Source organism: Fusarium keratoplasticum, chromosome 14, assembly GCF_025433545.1.
Source record: "Fusarium keratoplasticum isolate Fu6.1 chromosome 14, whole genome shotgun sequence".
Taxonomy (NCBI): Eukaryota; Fungi; Ascomycota; class Sordariomycetes; order Hypocreales; family Nectriaceae; genus Fusarium; species Fusarium keratoplasticum.
In genome coordinates, this window is record NC_070542.1 from 585,241 (window position 1) to 610,806 (window position 25,566).

Consider the following 25,566-nt stretch of genomic DNA (forward strand, 5'->3'; position numbering starts at 1 on the left):
CAGACCGGGTGTCAATTGAAGGTGATGTTCACTCTGACATATCAGTCCCAATGGGCCAAGCTTTAGTGCTGTAAGAATCAGCGGTATCGTAAGAGTAGAGGTAATGTATTCTCCGTTCCATTGTAGTGCCGTCGGACGGTATCTGTCTCGGGTTACGGGCATCTATGCCGTTACCGCACAGGGTAAAAGATTGGGCATTTGATCACAATGGTAGCAACCAATTAGGTTCATCAGCTCCCTTATGAAGCCTTGTTCCGCTTACGGAGGACCCAGCCGTAAACTGATGAGCACCACTTCTGTTTATCTGATCCATTGGTATCTCGAATGACTTAAGGTAATATATGTATGCATACCAAGTTGTCACTCATTTGAGGAACGTCTTATAATCTAATGCACATCTTCAGTCCGCTTCTCATAGGTTTCCCAACGGATAGATGGATAGTTAGGCAACTTGAATCATCATTAAATGCCCTGTTAATTCCGTTTATGCTGGCAGCTGAGTCGACTGAAATCGCAGTTTGCATTGGCAGTGAACTCAATTATGAAAACTCACTCAGCCTGAGTTTGTTCTTCAGCTAGTCGGCCTAACCTACAAACAGAGGCGCTGAGGTCTTGGAACACTTGTTATGCATTACATCTCTCCCCCACGTAGTCATCGTCCTTAACGATGTGATGTCAAAGTACTCCGACGTCATTCCCCCAAATTAAACGTACGACCTACCTTTTCAAGAACTTGTTGGTCCACTTCACCCCTTCCTTCTTACCTCCACTCTGCCCTTGGCCCATCCCGTTTTTCATACTTGGTTGAGAAGCTGGCTTATCCAGTCTGCTTCCCTGGGAGAACTGATCCCTCCGAGACCCGGAGGATCTTCGAGACTTCAAGCCTTATCGAGTGACCTTTTCCCGAGCTGGTCCGCTCTCTTCATCTTGGCTTCTGGTCGACATGCTATAGTATTGTCCAAATGCCCGAGTCTCCAGATCTTGAACATGGCCTGTCGTTTTGCGAGCCTGGCGCCGGAAGTAAATGCGCTTCGCCCATTTCCACGACTCGATGCCTAGGAAGAAGAGGAGCGCTTCGACGAAGACAATACCCCACTCCCACGAGATTGGGGCGTGCTTGAACACGACCGTGTTGAGCTTCGGGATATAGATCAAGGGAAACATTGTGACGAAACCAGCCACGATAGACCAAAACAAGAACTGGTTACGCCAAACATCAAACATCCACTGGGTGAAGTAGCGCTTGCTCTTGGGTTGCATGCGGAAGAAGGATCGGCGCATGTTAACCATTTCCCAAGCAAGAAAGAGTGCGAACCATGTCAGGCAAGCAAAGGTTGTCGCACGAGCACGAAAAACCACCCTGCAGCCCTCGCTGTAATCGTTGTTGCAATTCTCGCCAATGTCGGCAGAACCTTGGCCGAATCCATATAGAACGAGTACGAATGACGACAGGCACAATGCCGACATCCAGAGGCCATATACCACCATGTCAATCAGCAGCTCCGGCGTGAAAACTCCTTGCTTCAACTGCGAGTACGTTAGCCTGAATATTTGCGTGTCAGAGGGTCACACATACATTTTGAGGCGGGCGCTGCATGATGTCGGGCGCCGCGATCTCAAACCCCAAACCCATATCTGGCATACCGGAAGTGATCATGATGATCCATAGGATCTCCACGGGGGCTAGAGGGAACACAGATATGTTGTTCCTGTCCTTGAAAGCAAGGCCGATAAGCAGCGTACAAGCCTGGGCGATATTCTCGGCCAAAACGTGTAGAATGAATTTCTGAATATTGTCGAACATGCGACGGCCTTCCTCAACAGCGTTGAGGATCGATGCGAAGTTATCATCAGTAAGAACGATATCAGAAGCCTCTTTAGCGACGTCTGACCCCGCCATGCCCATGGCAATCCCAACATCCGACCGCTTCAAACTTGGCGAATCGTTGACGCCATCGCCGGTCATGGCGACAAAGCGCTTGCGTCGGTGGAGGGCGTCAATCATGCGTACTTTGGTTTGAGGGGCGCATCGTGCAACAACCAAGGGGAGCAGAGGGAGCTCATCGATTTGCTCGTCCGTCAGCTTGTCAAACTCCGATGCTGCCATAACCATTGTCTTGGCAACATCGCTTGGAATCTGGGACATCTTGCTAGGCAGGATACCAACCTCGAGAGCGATAGCCCGCGCGGTTTCCGGATGGTCACCAGTCAACATGTGGACGCTGACGCCAGCCTCGTGACACATCCTGACGGACGACGCAGATTCGGGTCGAGGAGGATCATAGAGACCAATCAATCCACGAAAGATGAGATTATGCTCAAATTGCCCTCGGTCTAGCTCAGCTTCGTTGTCCTTGACGTGGCGGATATCGGTCCGGCTGGCCAGGGCAAGCACTCGCAATCCAAGGCGGGCCAAGGCTTCCATGTTACGGAGGACCTCATCCTTGATATCATCAGTGAACTCGTTGACCTCGTCACCGAGGCTGTAACGGGGACATGACGTGAGGACCCGCTCGACGGCCCCCTTAGTGAACACCCATTGCTTTTGAGTCTGCTTGTCCTCGAAGATAACGGACATTTTCTTCACGTCCGAGTCAAAGGGAAACTCGGCTACTTCGTGCCATCTCGCCTTCTCGCCTGTGGAGAGGCGAAGACGATTCCAGTCGAAGCGTGAAGCAAATACCTGCATAGCAATCTCCGTTGGGTCTCCGCGTGCATGCCATTCGTTATTGACCATGTGGACAGTGGCCAGGTTGGCCAGCGATGCGACGTTCAAGTATTCTTGGAGGGTCTTGTCTCGAGCCACGAGGTCTTCGGCGTTTACCAAGGTGCCCTCCGCGTCATTTTCTTGAAAGTTGATGTCCTTGGGCTGAGCTTCTTTAAAGCCGAGATCTCCAACCGTGGGGTTGAATGGTTCACTAGTGGAACCCACAGAGTATGTGCCTCGACCAGGAATCCATGCTTTTTTCACGATCATGTTGCCCTGGGTTAAAGTGCCAGTCTTGTCAGAGCAAATATCTGAAGGGTCAGCAACAGGTTCAGTCCAGGATTTTGGGAATACATACTGGTTACACCACCAAGAGCCTCCAAGCTCTTTAGGTTACGAACAATGACATGTCTCTGAACCATCCGCTTAGTGCCGGCAGCCATGGTGATGGTGAGGACGACAATCAGGGATGCTGGGATCATAGAGAGGCCGGTGGCAACAGCATAGATAATCACCTCTCGTTTAGCGCTGAATTCATTGGCCCCGAGGACAATGATAGCACAGATGATGGCAGTGCCTAGGAGTAGAATCGCCAATTTCGAGAGCTTGCGTTGCAGTGGAGTTCCAACATTGACGCCCAGAAAGCGACCAACCGCATCGGAAAATGTCAAGGTCCAGGCCTCCATCCATCGACCAATGTGTGCCGTGCCGTCGGCTCTGCGCTTCGGCTCCCGACGGCGTGAAGATTTACCGCGGAGCGCAGCAGCAATCTGACCGATCTCGGTGTACATGCCTGTTGCAAAGACAATGCCACGGGCGCGACCCTTGGTAACCGTGGAGGAGCTATAGGCAACGTTGAGTCGATCGCCTGGGCCTGTATCTTCGGCGAAGATCGCAGCGACGTCTTTGCGCACAGGGAGAGACTCGCCAGTTAGAAGCGCCTCGTTGGTCTCGAAGTTAACTGCCTCAACGAGGCGGATATCGGCGGGGATAGTGTCGCCGGTCTTGAGTTCGACCATGTCTCCGGGAACGATCTCGGCAGTCACAACGGTTTCGTTGTTGCCACCTCGGACAGCGTGAGCAGTAGGAGAGCTGAGCGAGCGCAGAGAATCCATGGTCTTGGCAGCTTGGAACTCCTGGAAGAAGCCCACGACAATGTTCAGGATAATGACCGCCGCAACAACACCGCCTTCGATCCACGACTGGATGCCAAAAGACGCTGCCATGGCGAGAATGAGCACCTGTGAACCGACGAATCAGCGGTCGCCTAAAAACACCAACAGCAACCCTAAGCTGTTGGGGGGAGACCCTTGGAGAAGTCTCTAGGAAACCTGCTCCAAGGGTGGGGCGCTCACTAGAGTCAAGGCATTGGCTATCTGACCGATGAAGATCTTGAGTGGTTGAACACCCTTCTCGGCGCCAAACTCATTGCGACCATATTCCTCTAGGCGGTTTTTGGCCTCTCCGTTAGTCAGTCCGTCTTCGAGATTGGCGCCGAGCTCCTCCGCCACTTGCTGAAAAGTGAGAGCATGTGCGGGAGCGGACATGGGCTTGTTGGCCTGGCCAGAGACATGCTCCGACACTTCAAGCGGTTGCTGACTCATCGCGACGATTGACGACGATTAGCAAGGGCACGGCCCAGACGGGAAAAGAGGAAAGTAGCCTGTGGGAAAGAAGTACGTGTCGGGGACCCTGAGTTCGGTTTCCAAGGTATGCAGTAGCTGTGCGAGAATTGCAAATTGGATGATAAGTGTCGGGTGAAGGAGAGGAGCCACATCTTTTATGGACAGGAAAGGGAGGAGGGAGAAGAGCGTTTTCAACCTTTTTTCATTCTGTTTTTTTTTTTTTTTTTTTTTCTTTGCTGGTGCATCTGCCGTGGGACTTCGACTCTCACTTTTCCAATTTGGTTCTAGCGCGCCGATCTTCGCTCTGAGTCTTTTGAGGAGAATATGTGGGGAAGCCCAACAGACGGCATCAACGTCACTGCTGGCCATTCTGGGGGCGTCAGGCACCACGAAAACCGAACTTCTTTGATAGGGTTAAGGCATCAGAACATAACGAACACGGCCCTTTCCACTAGCCTCCCCTATTCACATCACATCCGGCCCGGGTGGCAAAAAAAAAAAAAAAAAAAAAAAAAAAAAAAAAAAGAAAAGAAAAGAAAAGAAAAAGGACAAAAGAAAGAAAAAAGGAGGAGAAAATAACGGAATTTGTTGGATACGCGATGGGGTAGGGGTGAATTCAGTAGATTGTGGGCCACAAATTGATGATCTTATTGATTGAAGTCTTAATGATCTTGTTCTTGCTCGCTTCGTCATCGTGCGGGGGCGTTTGTCCATTCTCATGTTTTCACCGCCACAAGCCACACATTGTTATAACGAGGAGCAAACTCCCTTCTATCCGCACACAGGCGCCAATCTAACAGAATTCATCCAGTGCCCCTCAAATGTGTCACGATGTGTATTTAGGGTAGCAGGGCGTGTACATAGCGTATCACTGCTATAGCAATATCCTTCTAGCTACTCCAGCATAAGGATGTACAAGAACTCAGAGCGGGGTCCTAACGAAACCAAGAACATACACACATCCAATCAGACCCATCAGAGAATTTAGGCTCGTCACAGTTATGAGCCCGGTTCGCGTTCATTCCATTGAAAAGACAGTTACAAGACGATTCACATAGAGCCAGATCCTCGAAGGACCGATATCCATCGTTGTTTAGATAGAATACATCGTGGCGCGACCCAGATCGATCGATACCGTCCGTTCCGGGCCTTCCGGCCGATCCGAACATGACCTCAAAAGACCTGAGAGTGATGTTGACTAGAAAGGAAAATTGGGATGCATAGACTCAGTCCATATCAGCCAAGATTCCAAGGAAGATATGGTCCTACATGCATCCTGATAACCCTACTGGGGAACTATTACAAGAACCAAGAGAACCTCAGTATAGCGACTTCAACGCTACTGCCACAGACTATACCCAGCTATCGCAGTCGCAGCAGCGAGCGTATGATGCTGTGTTTAGGCAATGGGAAGTCAGGAAGCGGGACTTTGGAAAGCAGGAGACAGAGATCAATACGGTATACAATACCATCCTGGAGACAGTTTCAGCTAAGTACAGGCAACCGCTCGATCGAAAAGACACACTACGAGAGTAGATGCAGCTACTCAAGAGCTCTGCTGCTCCATCAGAAGGCTTTATGATGGCTAAGGTGAAAGATGAATACATTGCCGTGATGAAAGGCTTCAAGAACCAGAAAGCCTTCCCACAATGGCTGGAGTCGTGGGAATCAATGATAATCAAGGCGAAGAAGTATCACCTAGCGGAGACTAAGACCGGTCAATGGCTTCGAGAGTTTGCTAACCTAATCGAACCAATCCATCAAAGCTATGCAACAGCTTTCACAGAGGGGGCCAAGACTCTAGATGCCGAAGCAGTTCTTCAGAGAAGACGCTTACAAGACGCGCTCGCCTACCAGGCTGCCCAAGCAAAAGCGGCTGAGCAGCGACGACTCCAAGCAAGCAGTGGGAGTATAACCTTAGAACCAGATTCCCAATCTGGACCGGGAGGTATTAACCTGATTGCACCGGGTGTACAGCGACCTGCTCCCAATGGCTCAAAGGTTTGGACACCTCAAGAGGTTGCCTCAACGATGCGTGAATGGGCATCCCGCAAAAGGCCCACGAGTAGTAACACCATGAGGGGCAGGGCGTTTCACACAGAGGGAGGCGACGAGGAGAGTGACCACAGTGAGGAGGCATCCACGCCAAAGGGTGGGAAGAGGACGAAGTCTGGCTCCGGAGGACGCTCTGGAAAGAGGCCAGCACTTACGTGCCCAGCCTGCGGTATGAGAGGGCATGACCTACCTAACTATTAGTATGTGTTCGAAGAAAAGAGACCAGAGGGCATACCTCGCAACGATCATCGTATGCGAAAGGCTAAGAAGGCGCTAGAAGACAACCGCGAGCTGCAGAGAAGGGTTGATGCTTTACGAGAACAGAAAGGGAACTGACAATCACAGGAGAGAAAGGTCAGGGTAAAGATCATAGGAGCGGCGAACACAGCGCACCTACGATCAGCCTTTACCTCGACAACCACTATGTATCCGCTACGTTTATTAACGATCTTGGATTCTAGTACAACATTGCATATTTTTAATAATCTAACTAGGTTCAAGACCTTCCGCAAAGCAATAGGCGGAGAGGCAGTTATTGCAGGAGCATCAGAAGTTCTAATCCTAGGTTTTGGCAGAGTTAACTTAGAGGTCGCACTTCTAGGAGGAGAGGTCGGGATATTACGCCTATGGAACGCAATATATTATACCGATTTCAACACAAACCTTATATCCTTTCAATTGCTTCAAGAAAACAGAATCTTCTGGGATACCATTAACAACCTCCTAATCCAAAGGGACGGCTCAACTATATGCATCGTCCACCAGATGCATAATCAATTCGTGCTGCAGTATCAAGAGATTACGCGCGACACTAAGAATGCTATCTTTAGCACGCAATACAGGCGAAGAACATCGCGAAACCCGAGGGCACCGGCGGTAATGAATAGATCCTTATGGCATCTTCAAATGGGACATCCAAGTCCATTAGTATTATATCACTTGGGAAAGAATTCCCTAGGGATAAGAATCCACGGACCGAAGACGACACAATGTTTAGGCTGCAGCCAAGGGAAGATACATCGACAGATATCTCGACGGCCACCAGACCGAGAGAAAGATAAGCCATGTTACGAAATCTAGATTGACTAGACCGACATTAATGAAGATGCAAAGGGATTTATTCGAGCTATATTTATCACGGACGCATAGTCTAGTATAGTCTTTCCATACTACACCAAGACATATGACAGACGAGAGAGTGGCAAGATATTAAGATACTTCTATCTTTAGATAAAGAATCACTATGGCTACCTGGTTAGAGTGGTTCGCTCAGACAACGAGCTCTTCACAAAGAAGATCAAATACTGGATGATATGGAGAGGCATCGTTGGGAAACCATCAGCGCCGAATACGCAAGCCTAGAACGGAGGAGCTGAGCGCTCCGGGGGTGTGATAATCGAGAAGAGTCAGGTGATGAGAATCACGGCCAATCTACCGCATGACCTTTGGAGAGAGATAATCAGCGCAGCCGTGTACCTGAAGAACAGAACGCCGAGAGACTCGAATAGATGGAAGACCCCTTATGAGTTGTTCTACTCAAAGCAGCCATATCTATCACATCTGAAGGCGTATGGCTGCAGGGCCTATGCCATGACATCACGAGCATAACTCAAACGAAAGAAGCTCCGCAAGCTCGACCCAAGAGCGCACATCGGCTATCTTATTAGCTATGACTCGACGAATATCTTTCGCGTCTAGGTTCCGCACAAAGGAAAAGTCATTTCAACTCGAGATATTATCTTTGACGAAGATACATTCTTCGATGGCAAATATACGGAAAAAGAACTCATTGACAGCGTCGACGAGCTGGTAGAAAAAGTCGCTATTCCGCCGAGCCAGCTGAACAACTAAACAATTCTTAAAGAAGATGAGCTAGTCTTTGAATCTGGCAACCATGGTGAAGGTCAGGATGACGACGAAGGAGAAATGGTTCCAGATGATGATCGGGAAGAAGACCAGGACGACCAAGCGGACAAAGAAGACTACAAACTAGCAAGGGCTATGAAAGAAGCATTCCATACACCTCCACCAACTGAACCAGACCAAGAGCAAGATGCAGCTCTTTCAGTCTTCTTACCAGTCGCTAGAGCTGAGGGGGTAAGAGCAGATAACCCACTAGCCGCAATCATGGAAAGCTATCTAGACGACTTTATCCCGGTTCCAATTAAGACTACTTATCATGGGAGTTTTGTCGCTAGAATGAAGTTCAAGCCGAAGAAGATACATAAGCGAAACCTACCAGACGAGCCGAAGACACTCAAGGATCTTAACAGCCACCCGTTCAAGGAACAATTCCGCAACGCACAAGAAGACCATATGGCATCTCACCGACAGATAAAGTCATTCGTTAAAGTGCCGTAGAGTCAGGCAAAGGGACAACAAGTGCTAAGCTATATGTGGGTATTTACCTACAAAACAGATAAGCATGGATACCTTGTTAAGTATAAAGCCCGCCTTGTGGTATATGGCAATCAATAGGTTAAGGGAGATCTGCCTACTCGAGCGATAACACTTGCGAGTATATCGTTTAGGGCGCTCATAGCAATAGCAGCAGAACACGACTTGGAGCTCGTGCAAATAGACGCTATGAATGCTTTCATACATTGCGAGCTGGACGAGCTGGTATTTATGAGAATGCCACCAGGATTCCAAAAATATGGTATAGTCCTAAAGCTGCGAAAGGCGCTCTACGGGCTCCGAAGGTCTCCATTATTGTGGCAACAAGATCTAACGCAAACCCTCCGAGATCTCGGCTTCAAGACTATTCCAGAAGAACCCTGTGTCATGCTTAGAGATGAGGTGATTGTCTTCTTCTTTATTGACGATCTTATCTGGGCATACTGAAAAGAGAGGGTAGCTAAAGCAAGGAAGGCTATGGAAAGTCTGCAGCAGAAATACAACATGACTATGCTAGGAGAACCGAAGTGGTTCCTTGGAATTCATATCATACGAAACAGAGCCAGGCGAACTATCTGGCTAACCCAGGATGCATATATCAATAAGATCGCTCACCAGCATAGAGTTGATCTGGAGGCCAAGATTCCCGAGACCCCGATGACAGAGGAAGAACTATTACCAGCAACCTATCAAGCCGACCGACATTCAATCGAGAAATATTTGAAGAAAGTCAGATCAATATTGTTCGCAGCGATCTCAACACGGCCTGATATTGCCTTCGCAGCCGCAAGGCTGGCTAGGTTCAATCAGAATCCAGATCAGACGCATCACAAGGCCGCAGACCGAGTATTGCAGTATTTGCATGGAATACGATCACTAGGTATAAGACTGGGAGGGACAAGATTCCTCAAGAGTTTCCTGTGTGCGAGTAATGCCTCCTACGCAGATAACACGATGGACAGAAAGAGCTCATAAGGCTACGTGATAATGCTATTTAGAGGACTAATTGCCTGGAAGGCAACGAAACAGCCCACTATCACCACATCAAGCACCGAAGCTAAATTAATCGCTTTATCGGAGACGGCTAAGGAAGCTATCTTTGCAAGTAGGATTCTCAAGGAGCTGGAAGTCTAGATTAACGGGCCATTGCATATTAAATGCGATAATACCCAGACGATTAGGCTCCTGACTGAGGAATCAGCCAAGTTGACTACGAAGCTTCGGCATGTGGACATTCATCGATACTAGTTACGACAGGAATACAGTGAGAAGAGAGTTAAGTTCGGCTGGGTCCCAACATCGAAGATGATTGCCGATGGGATGACAAAGGCCTTACCTAGATAACGGCATGCAACGTTCGTTAAGATGCTTCAAATGGAGGATATTTCAGATCAGATTATCATGGAACAGCGAATGGAAGCTATGAAGGATTAGATTGTGAAAGCACGCAGCCAGAAGGAAGATAATGGCCCTGACAAGGAGGCAAGACTCAGATATCGAGGAGGAAAGCTACAAAGACCCAAAAAGACCACAAACAAAAGGGTAGCCAAGTCCTCTGGAATGGCCTCGGCTAAGGGGGTGTGTCACGATGTGTATTTAGGGTAGCAGGGCGTGTACATGGCGTGTCACTGCTATAGCAATATCCTTCTAGCTACTCCAGCATAAGGATGTATAGGAACTCAGAGCGGGGTCCTGACGAAACCAAGAACATACACACATCCAATCAGACCCATTAGAGAATTTGGGCTCGTCACAAAATGGCCACCGTCGGCAGTCACATTGGGGATGCTGGACAGCTCGGTAAAGCTTAGTCTTGGGTCGTCATGGACTCGGCACAAAGGCCTCGGACCCCAGGGCCCACCTTTCCCTCCAAGCCAAGCCACTGCGATCAATATCTGCTGCGCTTACAGCGTTTACCTGAAAGTGAAGGCGCAAGTGGCGGAGTGCCAAGGAAAGTACATTGTTGATGCATTCTCGCCAAGAAATATTAAACCGAATCACAAATTTCCCTCAAACCTGTGTCGGAGACGTACTATGCTCCGCACAGTGCTGGTGTAGTTTCATGGTGCACTTCACCGTGTCAATCTTCGCGGCAAGACAGTGAACGACCGGAAGGACCCACAAGGAAACAAAGGCCAAGAGAAAATGAAGCAGCCAAGCCAGACCCAGACTTTTTAGCGGCTTGTTCTGTGGTTGCCGGAGATGACCGTCCTGAGCCATCCTCGGGTCGTCTTGAGGCAACGTTGTCCTAGCTTAACCATCCCGACCACTTTTCAACGGCTAGATTGCAAGGAGTTCAAGGAGCTTGGTTTGCACCATTAGTGGCAAGGCTGCGCAGTCATGCCGGCCGGGAAAACTTTCCCCTTTTTACCACTTGGGATGTTGACATCTGGGCCAGATCTTGGCCACGGAGCCTCAATGCCGATGACGAGATTGGAAGGGAGGCTCGGAGGACTTGGCATGCAACACAGGCTCAGCCTCCATGCGCTTGAAGCTTCTACCGAATGGAAATGTCCACAGAAATTGGGTCCAAGACCATCACGGACCTATCAGGGCAGCAAAAGACCATCCCTGTAATTCCTTGGCAGCTTAGAAGTCCGGCTTGTTGCCCTGGAGGGGAAGGTGATGGAAGGGCTCACACAGACAAGTGCGGATTGCCTATTTTCATTCTGAAGGGCCCTGGCTCGCCATCGTGCGCCATCCTCTTGACCCCTGATGGCCAAAAGACATAATGTCTGCTCTCTCGGGCCGATCTTTCACCTGGTAGTCCTCCAGCCTCACCAAAAGGCTCCGTGATAATCAAGATTGAAATGGGACCCTTACATTATGAGCGCAACCAAAGAATTGCAGCCTGGGCCCAGGCGGTCGCTGAAGAAAGCGAATCTGCCGTCCCCACCGACCCTGAAGCCCGCGACTTGCGTGATCGGGAAAAAGTCCAGCGCATCGAGCACGAAGATCTATGCCGCGAGAACAAGCGGGTAAGTCCCCTTGGACTGTGCGGCATGAAATAATCTATGTTCTGACTTTGTACCTTGACTTTGACAAAAGACATATAGTAGCGTCCTCCTGCTATGGCTCGCCTGGCAGAGCACCGGTGTTGTGTACGGTTATATTGGCACGAGTCCTCTCTATGTCTTTAGCTCGACCTTCGCCGAGCAGCCATCATGGCACGATCTGGTTGGCGCCTTATCCATCATCATATGGTCGCTCACTCTCATCGTCACTGTTAAGTATTGTTTTATTGTGCTTTCAGCCGACGACAATGGTCAGGGCGGCACATTTGCTGTCTACTCCTTACTCGCCCGGTATGCCAATATTGCCCGCAGCAACCCCAACGGCCCCGAAAGGGCCATTTTCCGTCTGGATTCTGGAACTGTTGACGAATTGTCCCCGGCGGGAAGATGGACTCGAGAATTTATCGAAAAAAACAGAACGGCAAAGGCAATTCTCCAGATCGTCGGCATATTGGGTATTTCTATGACAATGGCCGACAGCGTCTTAGCACCAGCCCAATCCGTCCTCGGTGCGGTTCAAGGCATCGAGGTTGTGAGACCTGATCTGGGCAGACCTGCCATCGTTGGCATCACCTCTGGTATATTTATTCTCCTCTTCATGCTGCAACCTCTCGGGACATCAAAAATCGGCACATCTTTTGCACCCATCGTCTTGATTTGGCTTCTCTTCAACCTCTCCGTTGGTATCTACAACCTGAAAGTGTACGACCACACCGTCCTCAAGGCATTCAGCCCACATTTTGCCTTTGCATACTTTATCCAAAACGGTTCCAGTGGTTGGAAATCTCTCGGCGGCCTCCTTCTCGCACTCACCGGTGTGGAGTCACTCTTTGCTGCTCTTGGTGCCTTTGGCAAGCGTCCTATCCAGCTTTCCTGGCTGGTACTTGTTTACCCGTGCTTGCTCATAACTTATGCGGGCCAGGCAGCCTATATCGTTTGTGATGAGACCAAGACGGCCTTCACAAACCCATTCTTCTATACCGTTCCCGGGGGCACTCTCTATTTCAGCCTCATTATTGCTATCTTGGCTGCGATCGTGGCTAGCCAGGCCTTGATCACCAGCTCGTTTCAGCTCATCTCCCAGCTGATGAGGTTGAGTTACTTTCCTCACATCAAGACGGTCCATACCAGCCGCCGGTTCTATGGCCAAATCTATATGCCTTTCGCGAACTGGCTCTTGATGATTGGCACCGTGGTGGTCACCGCGGTCTATAATAATGTGAGTGTTACCGATATGCTCCCACCCTAAAGTGGCCCAATTCTAATATTGCCCCTGTAGACAACTAGCCTCGGCCATGCATACGGCGCTTGCGCCATAACCGTCGCTTTTATCACGACGTGCATGGTTTCTCTTGTGGCACTTGTTATCTGGCGTGTCCCCCCTCTGGTCGTGCTCGTCTTATTTCTTGTTTTCATCCTACTTGATGGCGTTTATCTTGCTGCAGCGTTGAGTAAGGTGCCGGATGGAGCCTGGTTCGCTCTGATCTTGTCCTTTATTCTTTCCACTGTATTCGTTCTTTGGCGATGGGGTAAGGAGCAGCAATGGGCGGCGGAAATCAAGGGCGTGGTGGACCCCCCCAGACCTCTCACGCCTTGCAATATGTCCCATAATAGCTCGATGTCTGCTTCCAGAGATATCCCAAGAGATGGTTCGGTATCCCGCTTGAGGCTGGCGCCCGAAATTGCAGCCGACAGCATCACACTTGTTCCTGGCCTGGGAATTTTCTTCGATAAAGTTGGTGGCGCTGGAGATCATATCCCCAAGGTTTTTACGCACTTTGTCCGTAAGTTTCGGACACGGCCGCAGGTTGTCGTCTTTTTCCACCTGCGATCACTCTCCCAACCTAGTGTGCCGGTTGACCAGCGGTTTATTATCGCCCGAGTCAACTCAAAGATGCCATCCTGCTACAGCATTATCCTGCGGCATGGCTATATGGATGATATCCTTACACCGGATCTTGCGCGCATTATTATGGGAGAGCTTATGATGTTCATTACGAGAGGCCCACTCGAACCCAGCGAAAGCGATCTACCCCCAGGAGTGCGACAAGAGCTAGAAGCCCTTCGCGCTGCAGGAGAGGCCCAGACGGTGTATTTTATGGGTAAGCATCTCATGCGGGTTCAAAAAATGGAAGGCCAGAGTATCAGAAACATGTTGCGGCGTGTCTCACTAGAGGCTTTTTTGTGGATACGAGAGAACACAAACACGAAGTTGGCCAACCTCGACATCAATCCTGAGGGCCTTGTCGAGGTAGGGTTTGTAACAGAGATTTGAAGGAAAAATCTATTCCATTGTTTGCCAAAAGCCTCTGTGGCAGCCACTACAGGGGTGCCATGCCAATTAGACGGCATAAATTGAAAGACCTCTGTTTCCTGGGAACTTTGGCAGCCGCTGGAGCGAGCGGCCCGCGCATCGCGCGATCGGCCGTGTCGGGCGAGTCAGGCCGACACTCCGGATATTCGGAGGCGGTGGTCTTGAGAGCTCTTCATTGGGGGATGGCTTTGGGTACCAAAGATCAACGGGGCATCTCACCGCTCATTATTGTCCGGGGAGATGATGCAAGATGATAATCGCGATAATCAATTGCTTGTTCAGAGTTAATTCGCCATTGACTTGCTTCGGGGGTGTCGAGGTTGAGCCACCATCGGCAAGCCCTCATGTTGATACTTCAAGCCCCATCTGAATCAGCCCGTAATAGAAGTCCCAACAATATCGCCAGGTAGATATTGCAAAGTCATATTGCTAACAATCCTTCGTTAATTGCTGCCCCTGGCCTCCTTGTATTGCTGTTGACTGGCGCTATAGGCCTCCTCGAGCGCCTCAATCTGGGTTGCCCAAGCCTATGGCCCTACTCAGCTACACAATCTGATCCTTCCCTCTTGAGACTAATTTGTGCTGTGCAATGGTCATCAATTCGTCCCTATTCCGAAGCTTTCTCCTTGACTGACTTTCCTTGTGGAACACTTTAAAAAGCTCGTCATGAATGCGCCGGCGCCACTCCTTTTGACTCGTATAGCGCCTCTAATTAGGCTGCCCGTGGAGTTGAAGAAGGTAATCATTCACAAGGCCCACATCAAGCTGGTAGGTCTAACCACGAGCCGGCTAAGCGCCGCGGCGGATAGGGTGGTTATTGCCCTGATATGCCCTCCGTTAGTCCCCTCTATCCACACGATTCACCTCATCGTTATAAGAAACACCAACTGTAGGAATTGGTATTAGCTTGACTGTCTCATCACCAAAGATACGCCGTATCGACTATGCCATAGCCTCCTTCATTGACGGCTTCTCTCTCTAGCGCTCACATTTCTTATCTCCTTTGAATACAGTTGATAAGAGTAATAGAGTGTGATATCCTTCTACGCAACTTGATCCGCCTGCAGCGTGAAATAACAAAGTAGTAAGGGAAACATAGCAAGAGTAGTCGAGGGTTTTTTTTACCTAGTTGTGAGGAGTAGGCATAACCTTGACCTTATTGAATTTGCAGTCCGATTCGCCCGACATGTCTTTCTTTTTTATTACTTTGCTGAGTGGAGTGACTGATGACTCGGCAACGGCGCCAAACCATTGGACAGATCTTTTCCGTTGGTGTCGGTTTTGGCTACTTCATATTCTTGCTCATGGGTATTCCGCATCCAAAATCGTTGATTCTGCTAAAACCCGTGTTGATCGAGGGATATACTAAGAGTTCAATGGAGACTTGTCCAAAGAGCCCTCCCCAAACTGCTGCTATCGGTATCATCGAGCACTGGGTTCAAATGGCCAGCCCGTCAATCGTGCGAACAACCGTGATGGACGGAACTCTGACCACCTGGATGTGGCTCAGTTCAAGGTCAGCAGACTGTGGTTGGCTGGATCACCTGATTGCGATACATGGATGACCGATCCACCCGGCAGATTTCACAGGAATTTGTTTTGACTGAACAAAATTGGTTCTTGTGTGAGCGTGGCATAACGGATTGCGTGGGGAAAATCAGGCAATAATGTTGCAGCAACACTCCCTTGTCCCGCATACGGGTTGGGGAACGCTCTCGCCAACCGTGCAAGAGGATAATTTCCCATCCCTAGCAGATCACGAGATGTGTGATGCTGTGACCGCTGGGGAGGTTTCTGGATCTGACATGCAGTATATGAAATGTGGGCGGCGTGACTAAATGGTTGGTATAACTTATCTTCTGATTTATCGAGGAAATATGATGTACAGAGGAACCCGACTTGGGGTGCTAGTCAACTAATTATCCGATATTGGCGAAGGTTCCTCTGTATCGTCGCGGTTACCGGTGCGCGGAGACTGTCATTATCAACATGTAACAATACCAGCATCAATACACTATTTCATTTCAATGCTGTGTCATGATTTGCTAAGCGAACGCAGTTTTCTCCTTTACACTTTATTGGCGACGTCCTCCATGTTGCACCTGCCCTGCTCCCCCTGCTCTCGAGCGTCTTGCCCCTGAACCTCCGGCGAGTCCTCAATCTTGGTCATCTTATAAACAATCATGGCGGCAAAGAGATCCCCAGACACATTAACAGCGGTACGGAATCTGTCCAGAAACCAGTCGATGGCAACAATGACAGCAAACATTCCAGTGAGCTCGACATTGACCGAGCGAGCAATCATGACTGAAAGCACAAGGGAAGCCGAAGGAATGGGGCTCACACCAATGGATGCCAGAGTGGATAGAAGAGCAATAATCACATAATCGGCAGGGCTCAGGGTGATGTTCTGTGTCGCAGCCAAGAATACCACAGCCGCAGGGAGATAAATAGCCGTGCTGGTAAAGTTTAGATTTTCATACGGAAAGTGAGGAATCTGAAAGGCACTTACCCGTCCATATTAATCAAGCAACCCAAGGGGCATGAGAACTTGTATACAGTCGAAGGGACCCCTTGAGCCTGAGCACAACGGAGCGTTACCGAGAGTGTGGCAGCAGAAGAGGCAGAACCCCATGCAGTGACCCAAGCGGGAGCGATTTTGATCCAGTATGCGTAAGGGTTCATTCTGGTGAAGCTAAAGAAGATGATTGGCAGTATAATGAGGACGTGGATTAGCATTGTCGATAGTGTCGCCCCAATCAGCAACCCGAGATTCTTGCCAATCGTTGTAATATCAAGCTTCATGAGGTTGCTCAAAATGAGGAAGAAAACCCCAACAGGAGCAACCTGGATGAGAAAGGTGATGATCTTGGTGATCATCCGCTCGATTTCCTCGGTGACACGGACGATGGGGGATCGAGGGCTCTCAATGAGATATCCGACAATGATAGCGGTGATAATGACAGCAAGCAGCTCGTCATTCGCCATGGCGTACACAACGTTGGAGGGAATGAACGACCGAAACATGTCTAGGACGACAGTGTGGATGGGGCGCTCAGATGTATCGGGGAGTGAATCGTCGTCCTCGGCAAGCTTCAATTGATCTTCATCAACAGGGAAAAACTGCTTTGACCAGACCAATCCCACCATGATACAACTGATCGTGATGGAGATGAGTGTGGTGATAACATAGTATCCGACCGTCCACCTGGCTAACAGGCTGCCTCCGTTGGACATCTCACGCAGCCGCTGCACAGCAAGAAGCATTGAGCAAACGATCAAAGGAAGAACTGGGTTCATGTCAGCCAAGGGCCTCTCTGGGCCTCTGTCAAGTTGCATACTTACCGACAGCCTTGAGGGCACGCAACCACAGATCACCAGGGATCGACACAATGACTCGAGCTGCGGCAGGGACGCTGGGGGCCTGAGTTGAAATAATCAGACCAACGGCAATGGCCAAGAGCGCGGCCGTGATAATTTGCAGAGCCGATCCAGGCTCCTTGATTGAGTGCCACCATGGCTTATTGACGTGTTCCTCGGATGTAGTAATATTGACATCCTGGCTGGAATTGGACCGGACCGGCTGCGGTCTCGTTTTCGCGGCCTCGTTGTTCGTGTAGTTGGTAGCCATGGCAGAACATAAAAAGAGTAGCGATTACGTTCGACAAGGTGCTTTTCGATGGAGGGGATAACCAGACTCAAATTATCACACGGAGTTGGCCTGGAGGAGTTAATGATAACTTAAATAGCTCGTTACCCTCTCGATAAGCCAATAGCCTCCCTAGATAGAGAGCCGACAGTCTGGCATCCTGCACGGGTGATATGCCCTGGGCGGATCCGTCTCCAAGAATAAGCAGCTCGGTGATGCTGCGGCTCAAAGAGGAAGGTTGTAAAATAATCTCCAGACCCAGACGACAAGCATCGGGCGGCCATAGGGGTTGTCCATTGCTGGGCCCTTGCTTAGCCATTGCTTGGCTTTGAGGGGTAGTGATGACGGGACAAACTAACAGGTCGCTCACTGGACGGCAAAGTGGTGAGCAGCTGAGGGTGAGGGATTTGCCAAAGGAGGAGGTGATGCCAAGAAGGTGGACACACAAATCATGGCGAGGGACCATGACCCAACATGTTGTACAGGGATGGGGTTGGCGAGCATGGATGCACCCGGACTTTCTGTTATGTGTTTGGGCATACAGAGTACGTTGTTGGTGCCTTAGAGACAGGACGCAGCGCAGAGCCCCCGCCAGCGTCGACATTGCGAATATCCTACCAATACGTCGATAACGGTTTTCTTGCTACGGCCGTCGTCTCGACGCTATATGATTGGCGCCGTGGTAGCGAAGGATGCCACCGATACAGTGGCGTCCGATGCCATGAGAGGGTAACTGCCAAGGAATAGCGCTAAGGACCCCCACCACCTTAACTTGATATTGTTGCGGGCAGACCCTCTCATCACGGGGGAGACGCATCATGCCAAATATGTGTACCTGGGACTGGAACGAGGTTTGCCCCCGACTGTCAGCGAGCGTCACCCTGGCCACTGGGGGTGGGGCCTCACTAAGGCCCCTTGGGAGCTCTCTAAAAGATGTTACGTGTGAAAAACCACCTTCACCGTAAGATGAAAACAGGCGGTGGTACCACGGCCCGAAGTCAGTTTGCTGTAGCAAGGAAAGCAAAGCTCGAGGTCATTCGTCATGTCGGATCATAACTGTTAGGATGCTAACCTGGTGAGCATTATCATTGCCCAGCACATCTCACTTGTGACAGCCGGTCGCCTTGGCAGGACGAGGGTTCGAGCGGGACTATACCAGAACAGGCAAGTGTGAAAGTCTTGGAAACTCGTCGAGGGAGGTCGCGTGAAATCTGGAGTTCAGTCCGTCTCTAGCCGTCTTCCCAAGACCAAGAGTCTCCGTTGGGTAATTGATGTAACCTGCCACCACCGGTCCACCTCGAAATCCTTGGCGGTGACAAACGGCCCATAAAGGTGGCCGAGTCACCGATTTTACGGGAAATCGACCTCGTCGTGGTGGTCCATTGGGTATAGGTTCACACTTGGCGGTGATTGGCCTTGGGTTTCACAAGCCAAGGCGGGGCCGCTTTCTCGTGCAAGCTAAGAGGCTGGGAGCAAGCGGAGGCGAAACAAGTTGTTGCTTGTTTGAGTGATGCTTTCGTTTGGGTGCATTCTTTGGTTGAGGCTTGACCAGCTTTGCTACCCTAAATAACCCACTCTGGCCCCACGGCCAATTTCCAGGCGCTCGGCTAGTCTAAGCCTCGTGATTGGCCCACGGTGTTAAGCCCTGTTAGCTACACACATGCCACGAGGTTAAATACTGATCTCAGCCGCCGAATTAGAGGCTTATTTCAAGAGCGCGCTGGCCGACAAGTGTAGGGATCTCGGTCCCGAATTCATTATCCCATTTATTCCCAAGCTTTAATCCACCATCGGTCTGATTATCACGGATCACAATGCCCCCGACTCGTTTAATTTCCATGGATCATGTCATCGAGTTCAAGAAAAACCCGCGCTTAGGGAAGTCAAAAGATAATGTGGAGCGGGATGTGATGACCATTTTGAGAGGATTCCCTAAGGGGAAGGAGGACTGGGCAGATGGCGATCCGCAGTCCCCGCAGGAAGTCACTGGCCTGTTCAACCAAGTTACGTTGAGCCATATTCCCCGTGCCGACCGCACGAAAATGACCTGCAGAGAGCTGCTCCAGAAGTTTGCCCAGACCGTGAACCCCCAGTCGGAGCTGCACGTCGCAATCTTGGCTGCCGCAAGTGCGGTAGGGATGAAGCTTGGCAAATTGGAGGGCAAGGAGGTACGAAGCATTATGGGGACTTGCCTGAACGAGCCCGAGAGTACGCTTGATGGAAAGCGAAGGGCAACCCCCAAGTACATCCTATTCTTAGATATGCTCCACATGAGTGAGGTTGTCGCCAATCGCGCCTATGAGCTGCCAATACGCCGCTGCAGTATGTAAGCGCAAAATCGCACCTGAGACAATCTACTAACATTAAACAGGACCATTCCTCAACCAGGCTGCCCACTTCACTGATAGACATTTCCAGTTCCTCCAGCAGTATCTGTCTGATGGAGCGTCAAACACGATCTACAAACCTGAGGAACTGTTGGATTCAACTTGTCTCCGTATCCCTAATGTTGTCTTTGAACTTTACGCAGAGCATTTCACGTATGTCTTCTAAAAGCTTGTGTGTTCGTCACTGACCTAGAAGTCGTGAGGGTGTCGAGGGTGCTCTGCAAATGCATGGCATCAACACCAACGTTAAAGCCGACAAGAGTGGCGAAGAAACTCGACAAGCCACGAACTACGTCCTTGGCGGCCGCGAAAAGGGGCATCTTCCGTATCCCAACGGCTACAACCCTTCGACTTCTCATATAAGGTGTAACAGTCAACATACCAAGCAAGTGAACCTTCCACCGACTCCCTTGTATAAATTCCTCCCCTTGGACAGAGTTTCTGAGGGTTTCAGACAAACGGCAAGCAAGGACATTGTGGGCTTAGCCCCAGCTCTGCATCGCAAACGATCCGGAGGCCATGGATTACCAAATCCGTTTCCACAATTGTGTGGTTTTGTGCAGAGACAGGTTCACAAACCAGGCATCCGGTCATTATTATCACTGACTAGTCCATAGGCTAGCGCAATCGTATCAATGATTGAGAGTATCAGAATGAGGGTCGTGAGTTTGAAGGGACCCCGGGATGCGCCACCTCAGGCTTTTCGACTTGACCCAGGAGGTTCCCTACGGGCACCGACAGGATACCTGGGGCTTGCTGTGCTTCTATGCGATCGTGCGGTGGATATGATAATCGTCCCGGATAACGAGGAAGTCAGATGGTATCCAGATCAGGTATTGTGTTTTATGGATAAGGCACCTAAGGCAACGGACTTTAGAAACAGGATCTTTATTTTGTTGGTGTTGGTAGAGTTAGAACCGAACTGAAAACATAAATGAACCCTTTACTCGTCATTCGCCATTCCATCCGAGTGGTTTAAACCAACCGGTGCCCGCCTGGAGGAATACATGATAATATTGACTTTTATTTGCCTCGAGGAAGACCTATAAATACTATTACTCAGCCCTAGGCCGCGTGTCCTTCGAAAGCAAACTCTTTCTTTTGGTAGCATGCTGGCGGTGGTTGCGAGTGCGGGCCTCGTACCTAGCATCCATAACTCCTCAATGTAACGAATTTCGATGATCATCCACGATCTTGCCTTGACCTAGTCAGCTCCTGTTGCCATTGCACCAACGACATATTGATTGCTTCTACGGTAACTCATGTCGTCTCAGCTCTCAACGGCTGAAATGTAGTTATATGTACCACAGGGTTTGCAGTAGTCATAGTATCGTCTCATTGAAGAAGGCTCTCATTAGAGAGTAACGAGAGCTTGGCTGACTCTTGGGTAATGGAGATACTAGGCTAGACGGCTCATCTTGATTCTCATTTGATTTGGCCCTCTCCATCTACACCGTCTTTGTCGCTGCGCTTCTTGGACACGGCAATTCCATCAGATTTTGAGACTGCCGGCTCAGAGTATGATGAGGCCATGTCTCCCCAGCAGCGGTACCATATATGGCCCACCAGTTACCATAGACGTGCTTGTAGTTCGGGATGGCTCGGATGTCGACGATATGGGGGACAATTCGCGCTAGAAGGTGGGAGATCTTAGGCGCTGGTGGCTTTGGTTTCGTCGTTGGCATCATGCTCGCAATTCGATGCACTACGAGGAGCTGAAAGGTTAAGGTGAAACAGGTATCAGATGACCAAAAAGCATGGCCTCCACTACACCATCGTCCAACTCCGGTCCCTGTAAACCCGCTTTAAATCCCGATTCTTTTTTCCAATTGCCCTTTGCCAGATGACAATTCAAAGAGCCACCAATTAAAGTGAGTAATGTGATAGCAAAAACTCATCCAATCATAGCTAAGGACCAAACCGGATGCGTTCCTGCATTTTTTGCTTTACACGCATCCTGTAACACCACCTGTCCCCATACCGCGTCCACTCATCAGCTACACTTGCGATGATTGTGGCTTAGCAGACTGAAAGTTCACTTGAAACGTCGTATTGAGTATGCATAAATGATGCTTGAGTTCTCTTTTTTGGGTTCCGCTTCGCACCCATTACCAAACCCCGGAGCTCGAGGGTTTGAATGGCGTCTCACTGTTTCGGTTCCGCCCGAAATATAAGTTTCTTAATCATGGACGTCGTACACGAAGACTAGAGCCTTCCCGCAACAGTCGTGGGATATTGCAAGCAAGTCATAGAAGAATGGAATGCTTGACTCTTCTCGTCTATCTATCTGCCCTTTAACCTTGAGATGAGCTGCTGCCACCTTTGCCTGGATTGTCCTGCATTTCCCCGGATTCGCCCTGCCACCGAATGCCTTCAGAGACTGGGAGGTCAACGCTATTGACTCCCGGCCGACTAAATCGGTTGTAAGCGAGGAAAGTGTTCTGATCAGTTTCAACAGCATTGGCGGGTGGCGAAACATGTATAGAGAGGCGTCGCACCTCAGCGGCGTCCTCCTTGATCGGCTTCACTCCTCTGAAGTGATAGATGGCGCTCAATGCCGGAATGGACAACCCGTGGACCACGATAGAAAATACCACCAGCCAGTAAACTGTCGGCCCCAACGCCCGGGTAAGATTTGCCACTTCTTCGTCACCTTCGCCGGCCTCGGGGAAGAGATGGCGTGCATGCTCAACGTAAAATACAGCGCCAGCACCAATAGGACCGAAGTATCCCATAAAAAAGGCCTCCTTCCAATTCGAGCAAACTCCCGGCATCAGCTTGTATAAGCCGAGGACAGCTGGTAACCGACGGAAGATAAGGACCAGAAAGCCTAAGGCGAAGAGTCGACCCCAGGTGATTCCGGTCACTTGAGGGTCGTTAAAGTCGGACCACGGCAGTATCGTTCCAATATACATAAAACCGCCAAAGTTAAGCAGGACATCTATGCAAGAGTTAACTTCGTCGTGTCGAATTTGAGTTTCTCTCAAGTAGCTGCCATCCCAGTTGAGGGCACAACCAGCAACAAAGCAGGCCAGGAGGTCATCGGTACCAAGAGCACCACAAGTACCAATGAGAAACGAACCTAGAGCGACTGGAAATAGCAGATAGGACTCGCAATCGACCCATCTCCTACAGAAACGATTAATAATCAACTGAGGTTAAAGTGCAATACGCAAGGATATGTGCCCCAGCAACTCACCTTCGGAGAACGAAGCTGATGCCCTTACAGGAACCGTAGCCAACAGCAGCACCATATACGACTGACAGTAGAATCGTATAGAGCCAAGTCTCAATAAACCATTCCTCCATAGCTGCGCCAACACCACCTCCAAGCCGACCAACGCCCGTAGATCGCGGCATGAGAGAATGGGTCGAGTCGCCAGCGTCGATGTCATGGTCGCCTCCCGCAGGGACGTTGATATGCCGAAGCAAATAAGTCGCAAGCATTAAGAAAGGGAATCCAAAACCATCATTAGCCCCAGCCTCGGCGGAGATGATCTCACGGAGTGGGCGGGCTACATATTTGTCGGCAAAGGGACCTTTGGCAATTGCTTGCGAGAGGATAGGATCAGTGCAGGTAACACAAGATCCAATCACGAGGGCTGCTAGAAAGGTCACCTTAGGGATGGTAGCCAAGATGCACAATGTTGTACAAAGCCACATTATGGTCATGATAGGCAAAAGACACATCGCCATCTCCTTCCATCGCGTATAACCATATTTAGCTGGAAGCTGGTAACCCGCAATGACAAGCTGTACGCCAATCATAACACGTGCAGCACCCTGTGTTCCAATATCAGCAAATCGGCTCAAGGTAAGGGAATCGTAGTGCCAAGACGGAGAGGCAAACCAGGGTAATGGCATTGGTCTGGCCAGGGGTGGCGGAACCCCAGTTCTCACTTTCGAGGAATTTTGCTGATACAGGACCAAGAATAATCCCAACGGCGACGGCGGGGACTGAAAAAGAACATGTTTAGCTGGGACTTGGATACCAGTGCTGAAAACGGAGTGCTGACGGGCTTCTCCAAGATACCAAGCCTGCTTGATCTTGACCGAAATGATACCGTACAAAACTGTGAAGGCACCTGGGCACATGTAAGTAGTCGCTTGGCATCTTGGCATGTGAAGCCAAGATTCTTGGCCAAAATGTACTTACCCAGTACGCCAAGGACAATGTTAAGGTCGCTTACGTTCAAGGTGGGCATTTCGGCTGATATATTCTAAGTTGGTGACCGAGTATATATACCTGGATGGGAGGAGCGATGAGCGAGATTTGAGAGTGGGACGAGAAAACAAAAAAGACAACGAAAACATCAAAGATAGATGGAGGAGAAGGATCCAAGAGGGAAATCGACGGCTGCAATAAGGCCCTTAAAAGCTCGGGCATGAGGGATATGCCAGACGCACGCCGTCACTCTTCCCTCGAGCCCTGACTTGCATAGGGGCCTCCTCGCCTCGATGACTCCGCGGCTAGAGAGTCTTACGGACAAACGGAACCGTCATGGAAACAGGACACGTCGCGGAAATAATGATAGGGCCAGACCACTAACCAGGGGGATTGATGATGCCAAGGAAGTGGCACGTCTTGGCCGTCGCCAAGTCTTCTTGGCGGACAGCAATCCGTACATACTGACGACGCAAAGCTTCCGCAATTAGGGCCTTGTCAATCCCAATTCAGGCAATACAGATAGATCATGTCGTATTGCTTGGCATGCCCTTCATGCGGCTTTCCGGATAAGACTTGTAGCCTCCTGTACTGTGTTTCGAGCAAGCATAGCAAGCATTCAGATAGACGCGCGTTTAAACCTGATCTAACGAGATTAACTAGCCGCGAAACGACTTAAGCATAACTAGCTACCGCTTAGGGCAGCTGAGCTCATTACATCTCAATATTCGTATCCTGTTAATCCCGCAGAAGGGGCAGGGAGGCGCAGAGATAAGTATGCGCCCTTGACAGGCCACATTACCATCATGTCTCACCACGGGTGGTGTGAGACGAGAGGGGTAGGTGGGTTCGGTGCCCGTGCACGGCGGATCATTTCAAGCAGTCGATGAGCACGGGACGGAAAACGGCTAAGGAGGCCAAACCGGACTGATGAGTAAAACGCGCACCTACGTAATTGACAAGTTACAAAGCCAGAGGATATTTTTGAGCCGAAACTGATAAACCAGCTAGAACTCTATAGGCAGTAATATACGCTTAAAAATAGAGTGGAAGCAAAATCATGCAAGATTTGGTAGCAATTACTGTTCACATCATTTCCCATTTCAGTGAAGTGACCCATCTAGCTTGCGAGAGCCCCTTCGCCGGCCCAGCCTGTCGCCCTAGTCATCTCAAAGTGTACTTTATATGTGCCCTTGAATAGAAAGAAGAGCTAGCTTATATGGCTTTTAGACCCCTCGTGGCTGCAACATAGC

The 25,566-nt window shown here is 50.0% G+C and overlaps 4 protein-coding genes across 4 annotated transcripts; 1 reads left to right on the forward strand and 3 right to left on the reverse strand.

The window, feature by feature from the left end:
- Positions 1-885: 885 nt before the first annotated feature.
- On the reverse strand, positions 886-4,311 carry NCS57_01479500 (Cation-ATPase-N domain-containing protein; the record flags this gene model as incomplete). The annotated part of the gene is made up of 4 exons (XM_053064382.1): positions 886-1,527; positions 1,577-3,018; positions 3,066-3,948; positions 4,063-4,311. The coding sequence occupies 4 exons, from the start codon at positions 4,309-4,311 to the stop codon at positions 886-888; spliced, it is 3,216 nt and encodes a 1,071-aa protein (XP_052906266.1).
- A 7,283-nt stretch (positions 4,312-11,594) lies between these two features.
- Positions 11,595-14,073, forward strand: NCS57_01479600 (uncharacterized protein; the record flags this gene model as incomplete). The annotated part of the gene is made up of 3 exons (XM_053064383.1): positions 11,595-11,762; positions 11,833-13,017; positions 13,078-14,073. 3 exons carry the CDS (start codon positions 11,595-11,597, stop codon positions 14,071-14,073), a joined length of 2,349 nt encoding a protein of 782 aa, XP_052906267.1.
- Positions 14,074-16,180: 2,107 nt separating this feature from the next.
- Positions 16,181-17,743, reverse strand: NCS57_01479700 (Amino acid transporter; the record flags this gene model as incomplete). The annotated part of the gene is made up of 3 exons (XM_053064384.1): positions 16,181-16,571; positions 16,625-17,402; positions 17,458-17,743. 3 exons carry the CDS (start codon positions 17,741-17,743, stop codon positions 16,181-16,183), a joined length of 1,455 nt encoding a protein of 484 aa, XP_052906268.1.
- A 4,699-nt stretch (positions 17,744-22,442) lies between these two features.
- NCS57_01479800 (Na-H-Exchanger domain-containing protein) lies at positions 22,443-24,353 on the reverse strand (the record flags this gene model as incomplete). The annotated part of the gene is made up of 5 exons (XM_053064385.1): positions 22,443-23,277; positions 23,348-23,931; positions 23,999-24,105; positions 24,165-24,233; positions 24,305-24,353. The coding sequence occupies 5 exons, from the start codon at positions 24,351-24,353 to the stop codon at positions 22,443-22,445; spliced, it is 1,644 nt and encodes a 547-aa protein (XP_052906269.1).
- Positions 24,354-25,566: the final 1,213 nt, after the last annotated feature.